Source organism: Telmatherina bonti (genome assembly GCF_933228915.1).
Source record: "Telmatherina bonti genome assembly, chromosome: 11".
NCBI lineage: Eukaryota > Metazoa > Chordata > Actinopteri > Atheriniformes > Telmatherinidae > Telmatherina > Telmatherina bonti.
The window spans coordinates 13,033,748-13,060,575 of NC_136629.1; the positions used below are offsets into that span (position 1 = coordinate 13,033,748).

The 26,828-nt window shown below is 42.0% G+C and overlaps 1 protein-coding gene across 2 annotated transcripts; it reads left to right on the plus strand.

Moving 5' to 3' along the window:
* The first annotated feature begins 8,280 nt into the window (after positions 1-8,280).
* ppp2r5d (protein phosphatase 2, regulatory subunit B', delta) lies at positions 8,281-26,742 on the plus strand. Of its 2 annotated transcripts, XM_079248979.1 has the most exons (17): positions 8,281-8,363; positions 15,554-15,652; positions 16,064-16,241; positions 16,371-16,570; positions 16,709-16,819; positions 17,367-17,459; positions 17,902-18,032; positions 18,103-18,162; positions 19,235-19,343; positions 19,442-19,495; positions 19,763-19,933; positions 20,017-20,144; positions 21,592-21,693; positions 24,045-24,117; positions 25,164-25,211; positions 25,302-25,412; positions 25,564-26,742. In XM_079248979.1, the coding sequence occupies exons 1-17, from the start codon at positions 8,337-8,339 to the stop codon at positions 25,699-25,701; spliced, it is 1,833 nt and encodes a 610-aa protein (XP_079105105.1). In that variant the 5' UTR covers positions 8,281-8,336; the 3' UTR covers positions 25,702-26,742. The 2 variants fall into 2 exon arrangements, with proteins under 2 accessions (XP_079105105.1, XP_079105106.1); XM_079248980.1 differs by lacking the exon at positions 21,592-21,693.
* The last annotated feature ends 86 nt before the right edge of the window (positions 26,743-26,828 follow it).

Consider the following 26,828-nt stretch of genomic DNA (forward strand, 5'->3'; position numbering starts at 1 on the left):
TTTTTTCCTTCCTTTTTTTTACATTTCAACTAAAACAAAACTTTTCTGATCAAAATTAGTCAAGTTTAAAGTTTTCATATTAAACAAGATCCACTTTACACCTTTTCCAACAGTCCTGAGTCTCCATGGGGTGTATGAGGACTAAAATGTTCTCACTTGTTCCACGCTTTAGGAAATGTTATGCTCAAACGGGTGACTGAGATCTTTCCCTTTGTGGCAGCAAAAATAGAAATAGTCGCCCACAACCACCACCAGTGGATACTGCCACTGACCTGCACCCTGCTAGCTGAGCCTGCCCTCTGAAATGACCAAATAAACGCCAGCAGAAGCCTCATCCTCCCCCCGAGAGGGGCTTTGCCAGTGGGACACTAGCAGAATTTAGGGGTAAAATACTTGTTGGATGTCTGACACCAGATGAAATGTAGAAGAAATGTAGAATACCAGGCTGTTAGCCTTGTGATGCACAACATGGGTGACAAACGACCCATTTATGCAAGTGTGATTTAGAATAAAACAATACTATGTCAGTGATTTGTTTCCAGTCATTACCAGAACAGGGAAGGATGTAACACCTGTCACATGTTTGCTATTTTATCACATAAACAGAAAATAATAAAAAACTGAACTGTATCAGCAGTTTAACAGCTGTACACTAGTGAAATATACCCAAACAAAATAAGATAACATAACTGGAGCACAAAATGCCATCTCAATTTAAAAAAATATTTGCTTATTGAATTAAGTCGAAACCAGACTGAAGGTGGAAACTTTGCTTTCAGGATGTCTAGTCATGCCTTGTATCCATAAATGTCAATAATAAATAAAACGTTTTCTATTATGTTTCAGTGACCAGGGAGGGTTTGGGAGGTTAAGGGCTTTGCCAAGGGGCTATAACACCCCCAAGTTTAGTTCACCTCCGCTGGCGCAAACGTGGGTTCTCCAGAACCAAGACTACTTCTGTAACCATGTGAGGGACCAAGCCCAAAAAAACCAGAGAAGCACAAGGAATTTTTTTTAGAAAAATACTACATTTATTTAACGAAAATATCAAAATAAATCTTTTAGTGCAATAACTTTGGGCCCATAAAAGAGGTCAAAGAAAACAAACGTCAACATAAGGAACTCATACACTAACTGACCTACCTAATAGACACACAAGGGACACATATATACACTGGCTGATCAGGCCACTTTGACACATGGGGGGGGGGGGGGACAATACAATACTCTACCAATTATAACATAAACTTAACTAATCAGTATAATGTTACATGTAAACTGTGAAGACAATAAACTAACCAATCTGAGATTCCTAAATAATGCAAAACACAACTGACAAACAATCAATAGAAGAACCTAAACCTCTCCTACACTTCCCTCCTAAAAAAGATGGTATTGCCCAATTAGACCTCAGCCTGATTTAAGGAGCTCCAGAGCAGCCAGGACTCTTTTCTTTGGCAGGCTGGGGGGCTCCAAACTGGTAGTGGCAACTCAAAAGGAAAGTATATTAACTGAAAGCAAAGCAAATTGACAAGGTGACAAAATAAACCAGATTAACAAGGTGACAATATAAGTTAACCAAGTGTGTGCACCCAGTTAGTTAACCCCCTGTCAACCAATAAAAATATGAAAAATGATAAAAGTGTATCTTTAAAGTGTTTACATAACTTGCAAAAGTTACCAGACCTTTACTGTGTGGCAGCTCATGCTGCCCTCACAAACCATTTGACCTCCAACATGATTTTTTCTTTCTTTTTTTTTTTTAAACTACTACCCCATAATATATTTTTTTACATAAAGTTAATCTGTTTTATTTAATATATTTTTATTTAACAAAACATTGCATTTTTTAATTTGTGTTTTTTCACTAATTTGATTTATTTAATATTGAATCAGTTGTATTATTTTCATTGAGGCATTTTTATTTTTTTTTTTTTAAATAAAATATATTACATATTTAATTAAAATACTGGTTAGTTTTTTTTCATTAATTGATCAATGAAATGTGTATTTTGTTTATTTTTTTAATTATTTAATAAATAAAATGTATTTAAGTGTTTTATTATTTCTATATTTGAGTGGTAGATTCTGGCGGACGGATCAGTGGACCATCCTGCAGCTTCTGTGATCATGGTAAGTTTTATCTTCCTGTCTGAAGCTTGTAGGACTGGACAGAAGCAGCAACTTAAACATCATTGGCTGAGTCAAACAGTCTCTGATGTACAAGAAGCCGTAAATACAGAAGGTTTATTCTGTAGCAGCGAGCAGGCCCCCTCCCCCACCCCTAATCTTAGCTATGGATAAAACTAGTTTCTCTACAAACTGATCCAGAATCAGTGTTTCTGACCTCCATTTATCGTGTCCTGCTTGCTTATTAGTCTGCTTCTCAGATGAAAATTCTTCTCTCATTTTTTTTCTGATTTTTCTTAATTTACATTTTCACAATAAATAATTGCGTTAAAAAAAAAATCCTGAGAAAAGGCTCTGGAGGTCTTTCTTGTCTTTTTAGTTTTTATGAACTGTATCAGGAAAAATCTCAGCATCTGATGTCCTGCTGCGGTGATTCCAGTATGTTGCAGGAGAAACAAAAGGAAAGATTTACATCTGAGACATGAGTAGATGAGCTGCAGTTGAAATTTCTTCTCTGCTGCTGCATCTTTCTGTCCTGTTGTTATTGGTCTCCACCTGACTGGTGGAGGTGGGAATAAGGGGGAATTCTGCTGCTCCACTGGAAATTTTTCAGAAATACATTTGGAAAAATAGTTGAAAGCACAGAAACAAATGTGGATACATTTCCAGATATCATTAATGTGATTGCTTTATTGACACGTGTTGACTCAATTAGTCTGCCTACAGCAAGGTGTCAAATCTATGGCCTGGGGGCCAAAACCAGACCTCTAAAGGGTCCAATCTGGCCCTCAGGATGAATGTGGTAAATGTGAAGATGACTCAGCAGAAACAGACGATTTTTGTCATTTATTCATACGTCACTCGTCATGTTCAAGCTGGTCAGGAAGCTTGGATGTCCATGTAAATGTCAACAACGACTTGTGTTTAGCAGGAAAATAAGAACGATGCCATGCATGTTGGACTGTTCCAGTTGAAGAAAAATCATCTTTTATGGCTTTCCTGTGAAAAGAACACCAGCAGTCTGAGTTTTATAAACCAATAAACACAGATAAAGACCAATAAATACACTGTTGGTCCCAGAAACACATCTGGCCGCCATAAAATGTCCAGTCTGTCCCTGTGCCTGTGCGTGGTTTTCTTTCTGTACCAGTCCTCCTGAGGACGTTTCGTACCACTCCGTCTATGAACAGAACATGACAGCAGGGGCCCTAAGTTTGGTCTTCAAGATATACCACCCTGCAACTTTTAGATGCCTTCTCTGATTCAGGTGTGATGGACGGAGGTTGCATCTAAAAGTTTCAGAATGATAGATCTCCAGGACTGAACCTGTTTTCGAGGCTTCTTGGGCAGGTTAGAATCACTTTTGGCAGTCTCTACTAACTTTCATTTTTTCAGCTTTTATGTTAGACTTTTCCCTTTAAAAAATAATCGGCGTTCAGTGTGAAAATACGAAGCAGATAAATTCTCCTGGTGGTTCCGAACATGAGCAAGGGATATATGCAAAAAGGATTAAACGGTTTCTGCTCCAAGCAGTTCTGTTGTTATTTTGCTTTTAGAAAATTTATGTTTCAGTGTCTCCTACGTTACGGACCTGCTTGGTCTGCACAGTCGTTGCCATGGAGATCACCCTCATCATATGGACCTCAACCCACCTGGATCTGGGCGGTTGCTGTGAATGGACAGATCCACAGATACAGATTCCTCACATCAGCAACAGGCCAGATGTTTATATTAATATTTAGTTAAGAGGTTTTGTTTTTAGCTTCTACAGGATGAAAAGTGCTTCACAAATAAAATTTGATTTGATTAATCCCAATGCCTCCTGCTGATGTGGCTCCATTGAGCCTGTAATTTCTCCTGGGAGACAAATAAAGTTTCATTAATTGAACTGAATTAACAGCATGTGTTATTATTGCAGTAACTGTATTCCCTCATTTCTCCTCATTAGATTTGATGTTTAAACATAAAACATTTCCACGCAGGAGAACTTGTTCAGGCTTTTCTTAATTTTTTATGATGAGCTGAGTCAGTTAAACTGCTCAAGGTTGCCACACGTGTGAAAATAAAAACATATGTATGTTTATAATAACCAGAATTTTGATCAATCTGCAAAATTTGGGATTTTTTCTGGAATTAAACGTTTGCTGGGTTTCTGGACCCACTGTAATCTGGACATGCGAACATCTTGATAATGTACAAATGTCTGCAGTAAAATAAAGAGAAAGATGTGTGTGTTTGGGGTGGGGTATTTTGTATAACAATGAGCAGAGGAAACATTACTGTTGTCCATTTGCAGATCAAAGATTACCTTACAATAAATAAAAAGGCTGAAACAAAACGTCCTAGCCTGAATTATTTAAATAGTAAAAGTGAACATTTCATGTACACGAGTACTATAACTGGAGTTTAGTTCTGAGAATATGAGATGAAACATAAACAACTCATTTATAAAACATATTTATGATGGTCCTGCTGCATAAGGTGCAGCTGAGGTTATCAACCTGCTCATGCCTCCAACGGATCTGTTCAATGCAGCATAACTTTGTCAGAGTTTGACATTTTGTTCAGTCGGACATTTCAGTGTTTCCTTAAGCTGTGCTGTTTGAATCCCTGTTTTCTTTATTTTACATGTCACTCTTAGTTTTTAATGAAATGACATAAAAAATTAAATGAAATATACTTTATTAATCCCCAAAGGGAAATTCAATATTGTAGTATATAATAATTAATTTGAGAAGGTCTTGTTCCGGAGGCTGATGGCTGCTGGCAGGAATGATCTGAATCTTTCATAATAGTAATAAACCCATACCAACATATATATATACATATATATATATATATATATATATATATATATATATATATATATATATATATATATATATATATATACATATATATACATATATATATATATATATATATATATATATATATATATATATATTTATATATATTTATATATATATATATATATATATATATATTTATATATATTTATATATATATATATATATTTATATATATTGTGAGGGACCAAGCTGGCAAAGGAAGAGGAACACAGGTGGCTTCAAAAGAAAAGGGTTTTATTTGCCCAAACAACATAAATGATCTAGGCCTTTAAAAGAGGTCAACTAAGCAAAACCTAAATCAAAGTCTGAAAATAACTAAACTAACAGATTAGGGAACATAATCGACATAACACAAAAAACATACTGACCTGACAAACAACAAAGGAGAACTTAAATACTGGCTGATCAGACCAGTTACAAAACATATGGGGTAACACATTAAACATGCTAACAAACTAGACAAAGAAACAGAACCTAACTGTTAGCTTAATTATTCTTAACAAAACTACTAACAAAAGGTAAACCCAAACTACTCAAAAATGGGAAAGAAAATGAACAAACATTTAAAGAAACTAAACTAAACTTTTAATCTCCCCCTCTGAAGATGAGGTCTTCCCAAAGGCCTGTGGCACTTCCTGCTCACTGGCTTCCCACCTGTGCACACTCCTGCCCCCCAATGCCCAGGCTAGATCCTTCAGCAGCAGTAAAAAGGAAACAAGGTTAAACAAAACACAAACAGTTGAAAATACAATGGCTCCTTAAATGTGTGCGCTAACAAAAAAGAAATCAAAGCATTTAAACTAAGTTTAAATATAAAGAAAACTAACTGACAATGTGGTGCTTTTACCACCTTTATATGTGTGGCCATTGGTCTGGCCATCACATATATATATATATATATATATATATATATATATATATATATATATATATATATATATATATATTTACTAATTCAATTCAATTCAGCTTTATTTATAAAGCACTTCACAACAATGTTGTCACAAGGTACTTTACATACACATCATTTCAAGCCAATTCATACATAGCCTATCATAGAAACCAACCGATTGCATCGAGTCATAAATCGATCCAATCCCCCATCCTGAGCTGCACGCGGTGACAGTGGGAAGGAAAAAAACTCCCTCTTAACAGGAAGAAAACCTCCGGCAGAACCCGGCTCAGTGAGGGCAGCCATCTACCTTGACTGGTTGGGGCGACAGGAAAGACAGATCAACATGTATAACTGCACTTATTCAGGAAGATCTGTGGAAAAAAGGAGAAATATGTTCACAATGGTAACACTGGCATATATTTATACATTTATACATTAGAAAAATAGAGCGAGGTACTTCTCAGTGCATCAGGTAACATCCCCATTGCTACATAAGTAATGGATGGTTAGACTACCTATAACTATAAGAGCAAAGAGCATAACCTGGACAGTTGGGTCCCGTACATGCAGACTCCAACTCAGGAGATGCTCATATTCCAACTATAAGAATCATGGAAAAGGAAGGTTTTCAGATTGATCTTAAAGGTGTGGAGGGAGTCTGCCTCCCGAACCCACGGTGGGAGCTGGTTCCATAAGGGAGGAGCCTGATAGCTAAAGGCCCTTCCTCCCATAGTACTCTTTGAGACTCTGGGAACCACCAGTAAACCTGCAGTCTGAGAGCAAAGTGCTCTATTTGGAATATATGGAACTATAAGATAATTTATGTACAATGGAGCTTGGTCATGGAGAGCTTTATATGTGAGGAGAAGAATTTTAAACTTTATCCTGGATTTAACAGGGAACCAGTGTAGAGAGGCTAAAACTGGCGAAATATGTTCTCTCCTGCTAGTCCTCATCAGAACCCTCGCTGCAGCATGTAGGATCAGCTGTAGACTTTTCAGGGCATATTTAGGACAACCCATAAATAAGGAATTGCAGTAATCCATTCTGGAAGTAGTAAAGACATGGACTAATTTTTCTGAGACAGGATGACCCTAATTTTTGCAATATTGGAAGAAGGCGGTTCTAGAAACCTGTTTTAAATGCAAGTCAAAGGACAAATCCTGGTCAAGAATAACTCCAAGATTTCTCACAGTGGTACTGGAACCCAAATCAGTGCCATCCAGATTAATTACATAGCTGAATAATTTCGTCTAAAGTTTTCAGGCCTGAAGACAATGACTTCTGTCTTGTCTGAATTTAAAAAGAGAAAATTCAGAGTGATCCAGGTCTTAATGTCTGTAAGACATCTTTGTAATATTAAAAAAGTGATTGGTTTCATCTGGCTTCATGGAAAGGTAGATCTGAGTATCATCCACATAGTAATTAAAGTTTATACCATGCTGATACCATGATGATAATACCTAAAGCAGGGGTGTCAAACTCCAGTCCTCGAGGGCCGGAATTTGGCAGGTTTTTGTTGTTTCCCTCCACCAACACAGCTGATTTGAATCAAATGCATCCAGCAGCTTCTTGTCAACCTGTTTTCAAGTTTTCGTCAGGTGTGTTGGAGCATGGAAACAACAAAAACCTTCAGGATACCGGCCCTCGAGGACTGGAGTTTGACACCTGTGACCTAAAGGAAGGAAGCATGTATAATGTGAGAAGTATTGGTCCAAGTACAGAACCCTGAGGAACTCCATGACTTACCCTGGTGTGTAAGGAAGACTCATCATTTACATTAACAAACTGAAATCTATCAGATAAATGGAACCAGACTAATGTGGTCCCTTTAATCTCAATAACATGTTCCAGCCTCTGTTACATGTTTTGACTTAAAACTTAAAAACTTAAATTTTTAAATAAACTTAAACTTAAAACTTCATAATTTTGATTGACATTGTGAGTTTAAACCAGGGAAATTACAGTCTGATTCACCGTTTTAATATTTTTATTTACTAGTTCCAAGCAGGAATTAATGCAAAATAAAATTATTAAAAAGTAAACATCTGCAGAATGCAGAGTCCATTGTTGCAGATAAAACTCTTTCATTTTTAAACTTAATCTGTAACACCTAACTGAGTGTTTTGTATGTTTTCTGGACTGAAACCTCTGGGTGGTTCTGCGGTACGGCCCGGACCTACCGAGATCCTCATCATCAGGTTGGAGGTGTTTTGTTGCTGGGGAAAACTCCAGACCTGCCTCATCTCCCTGCAGCCTCACCCAGGTTAATAAAATATACTCTCAGCCAATCAGAAAAATCCTACTACGCGTCGCTAGGCAGACGTGCTGACCAACAGCCAATGGGAATCGTCATGTGGAAAGCGGGCGCAGAGAACTGAAACGGACCAAGTGACAGCATCCGAGTCCCGTGGAGGAACATCACGGACCTCCGTGGAAAAACCCAGCGAGCAGTCAAGATGCCGAATAAAACCAAGAAGGAGAAGGTAAGCTGCCAGCTGCAGTTCCACGGAGTCATTTGTTCCATCCTCAAATGTAACAGAAGAGCCGAGAAGCGTAACTTAATTTGGCTGCAGAGACTCGAGATGTTTGATTTTTATGGTGCGGCGGGAAGCTAACCTGCTAGCTGCCCAACTAAGGCCCCGCTAGCATGGGACCGCTAAGCTAAGGCTAGCAGCTAGCAGCAGGCAAATCTGTGTCTTCTCTGCAGCAGCAGAATTATTTATCTGGAAAAGCTTCATTAGTGGGATGCAGGGGTTATAATGGTTACCAGTGATGCTACCGGCAGGAGCTTCCCGGTGAGCGGTGAGCCGCTGCCGAAGCTCCGGGAGGAGCCGCTGCTTGTTAGCCCTAAATTATTCATCCTCATGAAAGCAGCAGGTTTTAGTTAATAAACTGTCCCGAGCTGCGATGTATCTGTGCTCACGTGCGTGTTAATGAAACGTGAAATGTGTGACGGTGACCAAAGGTTTAGTTTGTCCGTGATAGTCTGTCTGATGGCGGTGGAGGGGGTTCTGTTGGGGTGGAGGGGGGCGGTGGGTCACCTGTTAGATTCAAGGAGAGGTAGTCATCAATTAATCTTCATTAATAGGATGATTAACTAATAATGAGGCAATCAACTAAAAACTAAACAGCGGATAAGTTTTCAGAAAAAAACGTTCTGTTTTTCATCCAGATGCTGGTATCAGACTGATGGTGGTATCCGACTGGGTGGTATCATCATGATTGTAGTATCAGACTGATGGTGGTATCCGACTGGGTGGTATCATCATGATTGTAGTATCAGACTGATGGTGGTATCCGACTGGGTGGTATCATCATGATTGTAGTATCAGACTGATGGTGGTATCCGACTGGGTGGTATCATCATGATTGTAGTATCTGACTGGTGCTGGTTTCAGACTGGTGCTGGTTTCAGACTGATTGTGGTATCGGACTGGGTGGTATCATCATGATTGTCGTATCTGACTGGTGCTGGTTTCAGACTGGATGGTATCAGACTGATTGTGGTGTCGGACTGGGTGGTATCATCATGATTGTCGTATCTGACTGGTGCTGGTTTCAGACTGGTGCTGGTTTCAGACTGGATGGTATCAGACTGATTGTGGTATCTGACTGGGTGGTATCAGACTGATTGTGGTATCAGACTTATGCTGGTTTCAGACTGGGTAGCATCAGACTGATGGTGGTATCCGACTGGGTGGTATCAGACTGATTGTGGTATCAGACTGAGGTGGTATCATCATGATTGTAGTATTAGACTGATGCTGGTTTCAGACTGAGGTGGTATCACACTGATGGTGCTTCTGGGAAAAAAATTCCACAAGGTTTAGGAGTGTTTATGGGAATGTTTGACCATTCTTCCATAAGCACATTAGTGAGGTCAGACTCTGATGTTGAATACGAAGACCTGCCTTGCAGTCTCCACTCTAATTCTCCCCAAAGGTGTTCTGTCCTCCTGAGGTCAGGACCCAGTGTAGACCAGTCCAATTCTTACACACCAAACTGGCTCATGCCTGTCTTTATGGACCTTGCTTTGTGTGGTCGACTGTTGCTAACAGATTTTTCCTGAAGGTTACATTGAAAAATTTAAAGGTAATATGAATGCTATGTTTGATATTTGTTGGATTTCTTTATGGTTCCACATAGATAAAAGATTTTGAAGATAAATTGCTTGGTAACTTGAATTAATGGTTACTAAATGGAGTATAAAGTGCTATAAAGGAAGCCACAGACTGAGGGGGAAAAAAACCTTAATATGGGGGGGGGGGGAGATGCTTGAAAATCCAGATAATTGTTTAATACCAGAATTTGAGCCCCCTAAATCAAAATTTTATTGAAATTGAATCAAATTAAGATTGTACACCTCCAGCTGGAACAGGACAGGAAGGAACCTTCCCCAAACTGTTCCCATAAAGTCTGGAACATGGAATTGTCCGAAGTCTCTTAGTGTACTGAAGCATTCATAGTTCCTTCACTGGAACTAAGGGGCCAACTTCACAGCAGAAATAAACATGTTTACAGCCTGGTTCAAAAATCCATTTTAAGTTTAATAGGTCAGGTTTACCTTCATGACAACTGTGGGGGGAGTGAATTTCTTTCTAATTTGCCCGTTTAAAAGTAATTTAATCTAAAAATTCAGCATATTTAGGGCGTGTTCTTTTGATTGACAAGTACCCGATATCCCATTTCAAGTCGGAGGAACGTAGAACAACCGCTGTTTTTAGCCGGTTAACAACGTGACTTAGCTTTAGTCTGCTTATGCCTGTTAGCTGCTTGCTTAGAGGTATTTACCCCACCACATCCATCCGTGTGTTTATCCATCTAGAACAGGGGTGTCCAAAGTCGGTCCTCGAGGGCCGCTGTCCTGCAGGTTTCCCATGTATTCCTGTTCCAACACATCTAGCTTCCACTAAATGGATAAAACAGCCAATGACGTGCACAACTGATTAAGCTCTACTACTAATTAATTTGAATCAGGTGTGTCTGAGCAGGGATACATAGAAAACCTGCAGGATTCTGGCCCTCGAGGACCGGAGCTGGACACCTCTGATCTAGAACATCAGATCTGTCTGTGTGTCTTTATGAATCATAAAACATACCAGAACATTGTCAGATATGATAATGATTTGATGGTGTTCCTTCTGCTTCCATCTGAGGAGGTTGTTATGGTATCGTTAAAACACCAGAGGAAAAACTAGGAGCTGCAGAGTTGTTGTGACTCACCTGTAGGGATGCCATGATGTGACAGGTATTTATCGTAAGAAACACCACCAATCAGCTGATGAGGACACGAAACAGAGGCAGTGTGATGTGTTTTACTACTTGTGTTGCTTCGTGTTTGCTGTGTGTCAGAGGAAGGACGTACAGCAGAGGAAGACATATCCGCTCTACATTAACGGATTTAATCATCTTGGTACGAATTTCTTTGATTATTGATTAAAATGACGGAATTGTTGTTGCGGATGAAGTCTCTACAGTCTTTAAGGACATAAAAAGCTGTTGTCAAGTAGAATACGAGTCCTACAGTGGGCTGACTGCCCGTCCAGGTCTCTTCTTGTCTAGTAGTCGATGGAATCAGCTTCCCTTCTCACACGTAACTGAGTTAGAAGCCAGCCATCAGGTCGACGGCGTTTTAATCATCATGAAGTAGAATCTCAGATTTATTTATTACGTCCGTTTATTAAAGCTCTACTTTCCGAAACTGCTGAAGAGTAAATCGATGAAAGCAACGTTACAAACCATGTTTATTCCCAGATGTGTGCTCTAATTTATTTATTATTTATGTGTCCAGCAGCAGCTAAAAAGTCAAAGCTAGTCAGATGTTTCTCCTGCTTTGTACAGGAATATTAATTTTTTATTAAATTTCCAGGAAGAGGACTCCCAAGTCCTGGTCCAGGTAGAAGACCAGGTCCAGGTTTATTCTGTAGAGCAGTTTTTCTTTGTTATATCTTTTTATGTTGATGTCTGCATTTAATTTTATGAGTGTAAACTGTTTATTAATACACAATAAACTATAATAATCTCAACTGGATAATCTGTAATCATGACATCCCAGTTAATAATGAATTATTGAGTAAATGAGTCACCAGTTGGATATGGCCTGTTTTAAAACATTTGTAGTTAACCTTGTTGGTAAGTAGGGCTGGGAAAATCGAATCTAATTGCTTTACAACTTTAAAATCTTTGGGTTTTTTTTTTGTTTGTTTTTTTTTTTTTGGTAAAAATATCGTTTTTGTTTTTTTTTTAATTCATATAAATAATCTGTTATAAAACATTTGTTGTTTTTGTTGAGTGTTGTTTACTTTTTATTATTTCCCATTTCTACATTCTCATTTTCCTTCCTGGGAGAAAACAGGATCTTTGTGGAAATGGGATGTATGTGCAGAAGCTGTCTGAGCAGAACAATATGCATTTTTTCCTCACAGTCCTCAGAGTGTTTATTATTCGAATTCCTGCACATCAGTGTTAAAACATCCACATAAACAAACTCATCATGGAGGAATAAACACCTGAGTTTACTTACGATCAAGTTCTTTCATTGTTGAAAGGAAATCTTTAGTTGTTTTGATAGCAGCTAAACCAGAGATGCTGCGCGTAGAGATCAAATCTGTTTGGTGTTGACACGTCGTCTACTGACGGCAACGTTACCGTTACTGGTTAAACTCATTGTTAATGTCTCGTATTTCTTGTAAAAATGCGAATTGGGTGTGTTGACCTGGTTCTGACAGCTCAGACATTTACGTGTTGTTCATGGTCTCATCTGGGCTGCATCTGGGTGGTTCTGGTGGTTAAGAGCTGAAGTGATGGATTATTGATTGTTATATTTTACAGATATATGAAGCTAAAAGTATTCTGTTGTGTTTTTCAGTGTCAGATTTTTATTTTGGCCATGCGGATCTGAGTTCAGGTTGGAACAAAGTCCTAAAGAGAAACTGGATTATTTATCATTATCAATCAAATAAATCCAGATTGTAATAGCTGTCCAGGTCTCACTGATGATTTACTGGAGTACTCAAGAACTAAACTCAGCGGTAAACCTCAGGTGTGACCATCACCTCGACATGTTGCAGGTTCAACCAGACCTTTGGTCCTGGTTCTGATGGTGTTAATGCCATTCAGAGTCCTTCTGATGTCTTAGACCTGGTCCCACCGAGCTGGTTCTGGCTCTCTTTCAGGTCCAGTAGAGTCCTTTATTTGAGTTTCTCTCCAACATATTGCTAAGCTACATGCTAGCATCACTGCCTTGTGTGACATGTTAGCATCGCTTCTATGTCAAATGTTAGCTTTGCTGCTTCCTGCTAACTTTTTCTGGACTGCAGGATCTCATGCTGGACTGGCAAGAGAAGGTTTAACATCTGAGGCAGCGCAGCTCGTAGCTGAGCTTCAGCATTGACATGAAAAAGAAGCAGTGGATTAGCTATCAGTTACCTGGAGAAAACTGATCATCTTGGGCCTCTGTAGAACCGAGGCTGGTTCAGGTGCTCACAGAGACCTGTAGGGCTGTGACTGTTTTAAATTTTAATACACAATTATTATACACATTAGGGCTGGGCCAAGCCCAAATTTCATATCCCAATATAGCTCATTTTATATCCCCATAACAATATACAAAACTATATAAAATTATTTGTGTAATTTTGCGTCAGTCATCAGTTATTTGGCAACGGCAGCAGTGATCTCCTTCCATCAGTGGGAACTATGGCCGTATGACGTGTAAATGCCTGTTGCAGCGTTTGCATCTGGAGTTTATTATGAGCTTTCTCCTCCACTTGACGCTGCTTTTGCTGATTTTTCTTGTTGACTATTCTTTATTCTGTATTCTTTGTCCTGATTCTTGCGCAGGTGATAAAATGAGTTGTGTCGGAGTCTGTTGTTGGGACTGTGAGATAGTCTGTTGTCGGTTCCACGTCAGTCTTTTTACATCCAAACCGTGGCCATGCAACAGAAATTTCCCCTCTTTTATGAACAAGCTCATCGGTTTGGGTTGTGTGACCATCTTTTAGTGAATTATCCTGCTCTGAAACATGTCTGCTCCAGTCCTTCTCCAAGCATATATATCATCATATTGCCCAGCCCATATACAGATCATCATAAATCAGATTTAATGTCATATGTAGGTAAAAACATGCAGAAGATGTTCAGAAGACCATCATCTTGGCGCTTCCTCATCTGTTCCTGATAGGAAGCTGCTGTTTATATTCCAGACGGGGAACTGGCGGATGATTTCACAGATTAATGATGTTAGCTTTGCTGGCGGGTGTCTTTCTGATAAAAATCCAATAAATCAGCTAAGTTCTGTTTTTATTTGTCCTACAGCCACGCTGAGTCTTTTTTCCATGACATTCATGTTTACAGGGACTCGGCTGATGCGGTGAAGGTGACACACCTAAACGAGGAGCTGTGACATTATTTTTATCTTTCTGCTTAGGGCTGGGCGATATATCAAATATACTCGAGATGTCGTGGCTAGTCCCCTGTGCGATATAGAAAATGTCTATATTCGTCATATTTGAGTGTCCTGTTGTCAGGCAGTTGTTTTTAGCTGTGGGCGGGGTTTCCTCTCTCCTCCTCGACTCTGCACCGCTTTGCACAGAGAGTTAAAGCAAGCGCACCTCGTTACGTACATAGCGTGAGCTACGTGCTACGTCATGTGAGGCAGCGTGTAGCCACTTTGGCGACTAAATTTGGCGACTTTTTGTAAAAAGCGACTAGCGACAAATCTATCGACTTTTACTGGAGTTATTGGAGACTTTCCTGGTGTTTTGACGACTGACTTTAAAGCGCATATTGTAAAGTTGTCAGAACGAGACTCTCCCTGTCCTAAAGCACTCAGTCGGCTCCGGCTGCAGCTGCAGCCAGTCAGAGGAGCAGAGAGGACACCTGCACGACTCCACCTACAGTCACAATGAACAGCCAAATCCGCCACTGATCCCGCTCTGGATTACAGAGTGGGATGTAAATTACAAAGTTTTTCACGTCACGCAAAAATAATTAATTCTATTTGATTACATTCACAGCCTCTGTCACTTACTCACCTCATCCACTGTGTGTGACACAAGCATATTTATCTCGCTCGTCATGTCTCTAGAAAGTACAGAAAGGAGTGGGAATCAAACCCTGAATTAAAAACTGGCTGAAGCCGTTTATTGGAGACGATACGAGGACATTCTGCCTGTATTATAAGACTGATTTCTACGCTAAACTCTGCGATTAAAAAAAAAATACACGACAGCTCAAAAACGTATCCATAAAGCAAAGCCTTATAATAGTTCATCATTTGAAAAGTCCCCCCTTAGAGCACGTATTTTCATACGTTTTAATTTATTACATCATACAAATGCACTTTATTTTGTTTTAAAATGACATGTTTCTGCCACTGCTTTAACTGTTCAATAAATGCGGTTTTGATCAGTTTGCTTCGTTACAATTTCATCCTTTTGGCATGAATGTTTAAAATCAGCATATCTTGATGCAGTATGAACAATTATGTTTTAATGGAGACACAAAATCATCTTACTGATGTGATTGTATGCACCAAAGCATTCATTCAAGGCTAAGGTAAATATCGAGATATATATCGTATATCGTGACATGCCATAAAAATATTGGGATATTACTAAAAGGTCATATCGCCCAGCCCTATTTCTGCTAAATGTTTTTTCTATTTGAACAGGAAACGACCAAATCTGCCAAAAGCAGCACGAAGAACAACAACAGCAGCAGCAGCAGCAGCAGCAGTGGGAAAGATGGAGCCTCAGAGAACTCTGACGAGGTAAGAGTCTGACCTGATGACCAGAGGAGTCACAAGAGCCTCTGCAGGGCTGCTGCTACTGTTTGCCAGACGAGTCACCTGGACCGTTCTCCAGGCCATCACAGAGTTCAACTAGTTGAAATTATCTGTAGCTTCTGACTACTAACAACAGCTACAAAACTGCAGACAAATTCAGAATAACCTATTGATAAATGATCAGCCCACTGAGCCCAGCTGGTTCTGATCAATACGACGCCACAGTGGAACAGCCAGGAACATGACTGAAATTTGTTTTCCACATAAACTGGCAAACACATCCAACTTGATAGGTCTGTGATGGATCAGCTGATGGGGTTTAATAATTGATCAATATGAATTATATTTCCGTCCTTATATAAGCTGTGAATTTGACATGTGGTTGCATGGTTTCAGTCACAGCAGCAGCAGAGCGGCAGCAAACGTCCCAGTAACAGCACGCCACCTCCGACCCAGCTCAACAAGATCAAATACTCTGGAGGTCCTCAGCTGGTGAAGAAGGAACGCCGCCAGAGCTCGTCCCGCTTCAGCCTGACCAAGAACCGTGAGCTGCAGAAGCTACCTGCCCTCAAAGGTGAGTTAAACCTGGGCTATACCCAGTCTGAATATAATCACAACCTGGTCAAATCCCAGCCTAAATATAACCTAAACTGGGTGATTCCCTCTTCCTCTGCGATGGTTCGCCTCCGCCTGCCTTCTTCAGATGCCCCGCCCATTGATCGAGAGGAGCTGTTTGTGCAGAAACTGCGTCAGTGCTGTGTGCTGTTTGACTTTGTCAGCGACCCACTCAGTGACCTAAAATACAAGGAGGTGAAGAGGGCGGGGCTTAATGAGATGGTCGAGTACATCACACACAACAGCGAGGTGGTGACAGAGTCCATCTACCCCGAGGCTGTCATCATGGTGAGACCACATACCTGATTTTCACTTTAAACACACAGCCTCGACTCTTAAGAGACATCCCTGTTGTCATGGTAACAGATACCAGCCATCTGAATGTACCTGAGCAAGTTTCAGTCACAGCTGTTTGTGTCATTTCAGTTTTCAGTCAACTTGTTCCGGACTCTTCCTCCATCTTCCAACCCGACCGGAGCGGAGTTTGACCCTGAGGAGGATGAGCCCACGCTGGAGGCTGCCTGGCCTCACTTACAGGTACGTTGCCTGTGCTACCTTGAGTCAACGATTCTGCCAGCGATGCAGATCTAAAACCTTCATTCTGTCTGATGCCCAGCAGGGGGCGACTACGGTTTTAAAGACATATTAGAAAAAAAATATGACATTTTTAGAGCTCTAATCTCTTTTTAGATGTAAATGATGCTCTCTTCTAGAGCTAGTTAAACCACAAATGAGTGTGGGGGGAGCTTTCTGTGATTGACAGCCAGAGTCTGCTCAGTTATAGCAACTATGTCACTTAAAAGATCAACATTATTGGAAAATCATCTATAAAGCCGAAGATGATGTCACTATGGTTACAGCATGTTTCTTTTGTATGTTTAATATCCTTGCTAGATATTTATGAGAAAAAAGCAAATGAATTGAATTATTCATCTCTTTCACATACTGACTGATCCAAAATGGAAAGTTAAGAAAGTTATAGGTATAAACCACAACCCAGATCTGTAGCATCTAACAGAACCAGCTAAAAAAAAAATCAGATCTGAACTGGACCCAGATCTTAACCGTGTGTTTATCCCCATAGCTGGTGTACGAGTTCTTCCTACGCTTCCTGGAATCTCCAGACTTCCAACCAAACATCGCCAAAAAATACATCGACCAAAAGTTTGTTCTGTCGGTAAGAACTGACCTGTGTGAATGCTGTGGGTTTAGGTAGACCATGTGATACAGGTAGAACAGATGGAGCAGGTAGAACAGGTGAAACATATGGAACGGTTCCGCCTGAACAGGTGAACTGGTAAAACTGATTGAATAGGTAGAACTGATGGTACAAGTTGGACAATATGGAACAGGTAGAACAGATGGAAAAAGGAGAACAGGTAGAACAGATGAAACAGGCACAACAGGTGGAACAGATGGAAAAAGGAGAACAGGTAGAACAGATGAAACAGGTACAACAGGTGGAACAGATGGAAATAGTAAAACACAACAGGTGTAAAAAGTAGAACAGGTGAAACAGAACAGGTAGAACAGATGGAAAGGGTTGAACAGATGGAACACATTACACTGGTAGAACAGGTGGAACCGACTGACGGCTTACTGTTTTACATCTCTTACAGCTGCTGGAGCTGTTCGACAGTGAGGATCCCAGAGAGAGAGACTTTCTGAAGACAATCCTCCACCGAATCTATGGAAAGTTCCTTGGCCTCCGAGCATACATACGCCGTCAGATCAACAACATCTTCTACAGGTGAGACAACACCTGGAAAAGACAAGCAGACAGGTATTCCTGGTGTCTGACTGGTGTTCTGGTTCTACAGGTTTATCTACGAGACAGAACATCACAACGGGATCGCTGAGCTGCTGGAGATCCTGGGCAGGTAACACACACCTGTATAACACCGACCTGTGTAATACTGTGACCTATGTAACAGAATCACTTGTGTAACAATCTGATCTGTGTAACAGACTCACTTGTGTAACACACTGACCTGTGTAACAGTCTGATCTGTGTTACACACTGACCTGTGTAACACATTGACCTGTGTAACAGACTCGTGTAACACACTGACCTGTGTAACAGACTCACCTGTGTAACACTTTGATCTGTGTAACACACTGACCTGTGTAATAGACAGACCTGTGTAACAGTCTTATCGGTGTAACACAGTGACCTATGTAACACACTGACCTGTGTAACAGTCTGATCTGTGTAACAGACTCACTTGTGTAACACACTGACCTGTGTAACAGACTGACCTGTGTAACAGTCTGATCTGTGTTACACACTGACCTGTGTAACAGACTCACTTGTGTAACACACTGACCTGTGTAACACATTGACCTGTGTAACAGACTCCCTTGTGTAACACACTGACCAGTGTAACAGACTGACCTGTGTAACAGTTTGATCTGTGTAACACTCTGACCTGTGTACCACACTGACCTGTGTAACAGACTCACTTGTGTAACACACTGACCTGTGTAACAGACTGACCTGTGTTACACACTGACCTGTGTAACACATTGACCTATGTAACACACTGACCAATGTAACAGACTCACCTGTGTAACAGTTTGATCTGTTTAACACTCTGACCTGTGTACCACACTGACCTGTGTAACAGACTCACTTGTGTAACACACTGACCTGTGTAACAGACTGACCTGTGTAACAGTTTGATCTGTGTTACACACTGACCTGTGTAACACATTGACCTATGTAACACACTGACCAATGTAACAGACTGACCTGTGTAACAGTTTGATCTGTTTAACACTCTGACCTGTGTACCACACTGACCTGTGTAACAGACTCACTTGTGTAACAAACTGACCTGTGTAACATACTGACCTGTGTTACACACTGACTTGTCTGATCTGTGTAACACATTGACCTGTGTGACAGACTGACCTGTGTAAGACTGTGTAACTCTGGTTTCTGCATCTCAGCATCATCAACGGCTTCGCTCTGCCACTGAAAGAGGAACACAAGATGTTTCTGATCAGAGTTCTCCTGCCGCTTCATAAAGTCAAGTCTCTGAGTGTTTACCACCCGCAGGTTAGAAACCAGTCTGTCAGTATGGACCATCTTCGCTGTTCATTACAGTCGGCCTGTTGCAGGCTGTATTTACTGACTGTTTTCCTGTGTGCTTTCAGCTGGCCTACTGCGTGGTTCAGTTCCTGGAGAAGGACAGCAGTCTGACTGAGCCTGTAAGTATTCTGCAGATATTGTTTCCATGACAACACTGTAGACAGGTAGGTGGGATGTTTGGTTTCCTTAGTAACATAAATCAGCAGAAACATCTGAACAGTAGAAGGTGATGCTGGTCTGAATCCTTCCTGTTGACCTTTAGAACAGTACATGCACACACCCAGGAGGTGCAGACGTCACTGCAGAACCACAAACAGGTTCCTGATGGTTCAGCTCCGATTCCACGGTTTTCTGACCTGAGCTGTTTTGACCTCTGACCCTTCCAGGTCATCATGGGTCTGCTGAAGTTCTGGCCCAAGACTCACAGTCCAAAGGAGGTGATGTTCCTGAACGAGCTGGAGGAGATCCTTGACGTCATCGAGCCTTCTGAGTTCGTCAAAGTCCAGGAGCCGCTCTTCAGACAGCTGGCTAAGTGTGTGTCCAGTCCACATTTTCAGGTATCACAACCAGTCTGAGGTCCTTTCCTGAAGAAAATATCTGATGATGATGATAGTGATGATGATGAAGACTCTGTGTCCAGGTGGCGGAGAGAGCTCTGTATTACTGGAACAACGAGTATATCATGAGTCTGATCAGCGACAACGCAGCAAAGATCCTCCCCATCATGTTTCCTGCTCTATACAAGAACTCCAAGAGCCACTGGAACAAGTAACACAAAAACACACACACACACAGAAAGACACACATACATACATGCACATGCATATAGCCTCGTATTTCTGTCTTTGTGAAGACTGATTGACTCTTTTAAGGAATGTTCACACTGCCCCCATTTGAGCCTCTTTAATTGGACAGTTGTTTGTGGTAACCAGACCCCAGTCCTTTTTAACCAGAGGATGATCCGTTTACCAGTACCGTAGTTCCCTTTAATCCGACCATGGTCCACTTTAACGGGACTGCAGTCAGCTTTAACTGGATCTTGGTCCTCCTCTTCCAGAGATCATATCATCAGTTTAGCACAGTATGAACACCAACTACACTCTGATGTGGACCTAAGAAGTGGACTCTGATCCACTTTAAAGCCAGGGTTGGCTGCAAACAGACGTTCCAGCGACCAATCAGAAAGTGACGTCTGCCAACCGCAATAAAACATGAAGAAGAAGAAAGTGATGCAGATTGTTGTTCGTGCAGGAGGAAAAACAAAACAAAAAGCATGTGCTCAGAAAACCAAGACCAGAGTCCTGCAGGGCTCCAGTTTTACCCACCAGGAACCAAACCCAGCCTGTTGATGTAGAACCAGCAACCCGACCCACATGTTTACACATTCCTCCTTCCATTTAATGTGATTCATGTTATTTTGGTTTCATTTCCAATAAAAAAAAAGAAAAGAAACGAGACAGTAAATATATGTGAAGCTTCATTTTAACCTGTATAATAAGAGACTGAAGCAGCAGACCACCTCCCTGTAGTCTGCTGGTTTATTCATTCATCCAGCATCCTGGTTCCAGCTGTGTTCTCCATCCTGAATCCCAGAACCAGCAGCCGAAACATCTCTCTGGCTGCTGGACGGTGTGATGGAGACAACTTTCCTCACAATGACTGAAGCTTTGGAAATCCTCCTGCAGGGCTTCACAGTAAAGACAACTGATCAGTAAAACACTCGACATGTCCACCATAAGAAGGAGAAGAGAGAAAAATCCACCTGCAGGATGTTAAATCTGTCGTTTTTACCTGATAAACTGTTTCTGTGGAAGTTTCACCCCGTAGAGAACAGCTGGTTTAACTACGTCACGCTGTCCAGGACGTTTGGTCTCACTGACTTCAGTCCTGTTTGAAAACAACCTGAAGGAAAGTGGGAAATCTGGCTGAAATCCTCCCAATAGGACCGAGACCCCCAGACCGTCCCGCAGACTGTCCTGGTTCTAAGGACGTGTCTCCAGCAGCGTTTCATTCTGCTGGTTTGGAAAAAAAACTGTAGAATTTATTGAAGTTCTGAATTCGCTGCTGATTTGAACTCTGATCACATCCTGGAACTTTATCTGTTGAGCTGCAACAACATCAGGAACCAGAAGTCACCAAGTTAATTCTCACCTTCATCCTCCATCTAAGCAGACAGAAAGGTCACATGATAAGCTCAAGTTTGATTCTTCTTCAGGACCATCCACGGATTGATCTACAACGCTCTGAAGCTCTTCATGGAGATGAACCAGAAGCTGTTTGATGACTGCACACAGCAGTACAAGGCCGAAAAGCAGAAGTAATGACATTTATTTATTTATTTGTTTATTTCAAACAGTAATTAGATTATAACTCAAACATGGATATAAAACGACAAAGCAAACTAAATTAAGAGGTCACACACATGACGCAAAAATTAAAATTTACAAGGGAACAATCTACATGTTCGTAAAGCATCGCGCTGATTTCATCACACACACACACACACACACACAGGCCCGATCCACTGGGCCGGGTCTCCAATGTGGGCAGGTGATGTGGTGAAGAAATAAAAAGACAGATGACTTCATAACTTTATGTGTATGGTCATGTGGTGATCTACCAACCAGAAACATGGCTTTGCTCTCAACCAATCACAAGCTGAGATGGGCTTCAAACGTGACTTGTTCAGAGATCCAGTCGTTCCTTTTGCAGCATCAAACCCTGTAGAATAAATCTTGTTCCATCCTCCACGAGAAGCGAGAACTTTTTTCTTGTTCTCGAGCTCCCGAGAAGAAAATGACGTCATTTTGTTCTCACGGACGTGTTTGAAGGCAGTTCTCGACACATCGGGCTGGCAGAACCTTTCTCTTGCGGGGCTCCGAGAAGTATCGTGTGATTGGTCGGACATTTGAGGTGGGCGTGGTTAACACGGAAAAAACATGAAGCGGAGTTGCTGCTGCCACGTTTTTGCTGTTGCAGGTAAAACGGATTGTTTTGATAAAACAGCTGATCGAGGTGGTGAGACAGTACGAACATCTTTTACATGTGGCATTAAAACACTCGGACCCTGCCACGTGCACGACCCGCCCTGCCGCGGACGAGGTTGCTCGTCAAATATGAAACTAGAAAAGCACTCGGAGAGCGGAAACCTCCGCCAAGCACGATGTTAAAGAATCCTTTTAAAACATTCCTGGATCCAAACGGTGATCCGGATCACCACCAGAATTTAATCAGTTCTTCATTTTCACATTTCCAGCAACTCTTGAAATTTTTATAAAAATCCGTCCGTAACCTTTTGAGTTATCTTGAGCACAAAGACGCCAGAAAAAACATAACCTCCTCGGCGGAGGTAACAACCGGGTTCATTGCACATAAAAGCAGACATCGCCCCCCGCAGGGACCCCTCCCCACTGCAGACCTGCTTCTTGTGGAGGATGTATGGCGCTGACGAACAAGAAGTTTTTTCTTGTTCTTGCAGTCTCAAGAACAAGAACTCAGTTCTTGCTTCTCGTAGAGGATGGAACAAGCCTAATGCATTAGTTCAGTTCCTCCTAAACCAGGTTCACAGTTTCTGTTTCTGATCCAGGACAGTAGATCGGACTAGTAAAATATCCTCATAACCTGAAATAATAAAAACTCCATGTTTTGCTTTGTTTTATCAGGATGTTTCCTTTCAGTAAAATATTTTAAACCAGCTGCAGTTTCTGGAGGAAAATAAGTTATTATATTAACATCCTTTATTATATTCTATTTATTTACTTTTTTGTATTTGATTATATTCTATACATAAAAATATAATTTTTTTTAAAATACACCATTTTATTTTTAAAAAGTAGCTTTTTTCATTTTTAATTTAAATGGGTTTTTTTTTTTTTTTTTACAAAATTGATCAATTTGATGTAATTTAAAATAAATTTAATGACATGCATTTGATGTATTTTTTTATTTACATGATTTTTTTTCTTTTAAATATTTTCACAATAATATATCTACATACATGCACATTAGAACTTAGATGACAGTAGATGTATGAAAGGGACTACTGGACGTTGGTTCTGTAGGGGGACGAGGGACTAGGTTTTACAGTCCAGAGAATCCGTCCTCATTGATAACGGTTGGTAAGATAAACGACAGGCGGCAGCATCACGTTGCTGGCGTGAGCTTCAGACGTGATTTATTCACACATGAGGCAGATTCTGCTACATTGTATTAATCTAAAACAGTGTTTCACCATCCTGGTATTGAAGTACCAGGATGGTGCTTGACCTGCCCTGCATGTCTTAGATGTGTTGCTGCTCCAACACACCTGATTCACATTATAAAACTTCCCCATCAAGCTCTTTGTTAGCCTGTAAACACACTCAGGTGTGTTACAGCAGGGTTGCCTCTAACAAGCAGGGCAGGGGTACTTAAGGACCAGGATCGGGAAACCCAGATCAATACCTCATCATATCAGGTCCTCTTACAGACGGAGGACTTTAGTCCTTCTGACATTTGTTGGTAGAAAATGAGGCAGAGCCCCCTTTAATGTCAGAAATGGTTCATGTTGGTTTTTACAGGTTTCTTTCCACCTCCAGTTGTCCTGTTCGGGTTTTTTAGGCCCTGAAAAGACCGGATAATTGATTAATAACCGATCAATAACCGCTTCATGTGATGCGTGTGTTGCAGAGAGAAGTACAAGCTGAAGGAACGTGAGGAGATCTGGCTGAAGATTGAGGAACTGGCCCGACAGAACCCACAGGTAAACGCTCCTTTGTGCGTCCACAGCAACACAGTTTGTCATGTCCAGCTGTGGTCTTCATGTAACACGTGTGTGCCAGAGATCATGTGATCTGACACACCTGAAGTGATTCCAGACTTCCATCAGAACTTCGGTGTGTTGACATGATTTCTGAGTCTGGACCGGTCTGAATAGTGATGCTTTGCTGAGACATCATCTCACCCAGACCCATCTTGGTAGAACCATTACCTGTAGCTGTTCCTTTATCCAGACTGGTACTGATCACCTGGGTTCTGTTGGGTCCAGACCCATGTCTTCTGGGTTCTCTTGGGTCCAGACCCGTGTCGTCTAGGTTCTGTTGGGTCCAGACCCGTGTCGTCTAGGTTCTGTTGGGTCCAGACCCATGTCTTCTGGGTTCTCTTGGGTCCAGACCCGTGTCGTCTAGGTTCCGTTGGGTCCAGACCCGTGTCGTCTAGGTTCCGATGGGTCCAGACCCGTGTTGTCTGGGTTCCGTTGGGTCCAGACCCATGTCTTCTGGGTTCCGTTGGGTCCAGACCCATGTCTTCTGGGTTCCGTTGGGTCCAGACCCATGTCGTTTAGGTTCCGTTGGGTCCAGACCCATGTCTTCTGGGTTCCGTTGGGTCCAGACCCATGTCTTCTGGGTTCTCTTGGGTCCAGACCCGTGTCGTCTAGGTTCCGTTGGGTCCAGACCCGTGTCGTCTAGGTTCCGATGGGTCCAGACCCGTGTTGTCTGGGTTCCGTTGGGTCCAGACCCATGTCTTCTGGGTTCCGTTGGGTCCAGACCCATGTCTTCTGGGTTCCGTTGGGTCCAGACCCATGTCGTTTAGGTTCCGTTGGGTCCAGACCCATGTCTTCTGGGTTCCGTTGGGTCCAGACCCATGTCTTCTGGGTTCTCTTGGGTCCAGACCCATATTGTCTGGGTTCCGTTGGGCCCAGACCCATGTCTTCTGGGTTCTCTTGGGTGCAGAGCCGTGTCGTCTGGGTTCTGCTCGTTTAATTGATTGATGATCTTTGGAATATTTCCTGATTTAATCTCCTTCTTTCAGAGTCACAAGCTCCACCCACTTCGCCCTGGACTCCACCCACAGGAAGAGGTTAGCCATGTCTGGTTTTCACACGCATCCTTTTGCCGTTTGTGTGTGTGTGACATGTACTGACGTGTGTGTGTGTGTGTGTGTCCTCAGTATATGCTGTACAGCGACAGTAATGTGGCCGTGTACTCGATGGAGACCGAGACGCCAACTGTTGAGGACATCCAGCTGCTGAAGAAGACGGTGGAGAGCGAGGCCTCACAGGTAATCAGATTCAAGGTTGACACATCTATAGACAGTTTGTTTCTGTTCCTCCAACATTTGGCCCCGGGGCCCATAACAGTCTGTCCGATCAGGAGTATAGTTAATCAGAAATATTTATTAGTGAAAAGTGTAATCTGATCTCTGTCCTCAGGGTCTGAAGGACCTGAAGAAGGACAAAGTCCTGATGAGGAGGAAGTCCGAGCTTCCGCAGGACGTCTACACCATCAAAGCTCTGGAGGCTCACAAAAGAGCCGAGGAGTACCTGACAGCCAATCAGGAGGCTCTCTGACCGGGACAGATGGACGTCTGGGAGCCTGGCTCCGCCCCCTCCAGCCCGTCTCCGTGGCGAGGAAGCTATCTCTGTCGGGGAGAATTCGATGAGGATGGAGCAGATGCTGCGTTCAAGAAAAAAAAGACTAAAAGAAACTGAGCTCCGCCCCCTGGTGGCCGATGACAAGTAGGACACTGTAGAAGCTCCGTCCGTCCATCCACGTGCCGTTTGTGTGTCAGCGCTCCACTGTGATTGGACATCAGCTTCATGTCGCACTATCACCTCCACCTGCTGCTGCTCCGTCTTGCTAGCAGCCGATTCGCTGCAGGAGCCGACGCCCACATGCACGCTCACAGTTCCTGATCACCTGGAAAAGTCTGCGTGGTCACGGCGTCTCCGGTTTCATCTTGCCTGTCTTCAAGGCTCCTGTTGTGTCCCACTGCACCTGAACGCAGCACAACGGTGGAGCTTTCCCTCACTGACTCAGCCAATGACACGTCAGCTTGGATCTGCAGTGGACTCCAGACTGAGGAAAAAGAAGAGGAGGAGGATGATGATGATGCGACTCATAGTCTGGCCTGGAAGAAGCCCCACCCACTGCTTCAAGCCATTGACCAATGAGAGAAGTGGTTGGGATGAGGACGCTGTCAGGAACGCTCCAACGTGGTGTTCGGGAGTTGATCGTAATGATGAAAGGCTGCCTGTGATTGGTCAGTCGGTCTGCATAAACTCAAATCAAAGTTCTGGACTTGAGCAACGTCGTTCGGATACTGGTGGCCACGCCCACTGCAGGTCATGCCCACCTGCACATTTTCCTTCATTTGTTCTTATTGGCTGCTGTTCCTGCGGACAAACAAGCCCTCAATCACAATCAGTGACCATTCCAGTGGGCGGGGTAGCCCCGACCCCTTCGCCCCTCGCTGCTTGACAAAATGGCCACCTGAATATAAGTTTAGCATTGATCCGTCTCCATGGAGACATGGACGGCGTTTGTCCAGTGGCGAGCGGACTTTTGCACACCTGGTGGCGATGTTCTCTGTTCACTCGAGTTGCGACGCTGCTTCCTGTCACGTACAGATGTTTAATTAGAGCATTATGTCATTTTGTACAGATGTTCATGTATGTACAGAAATAAAAACAGCTAC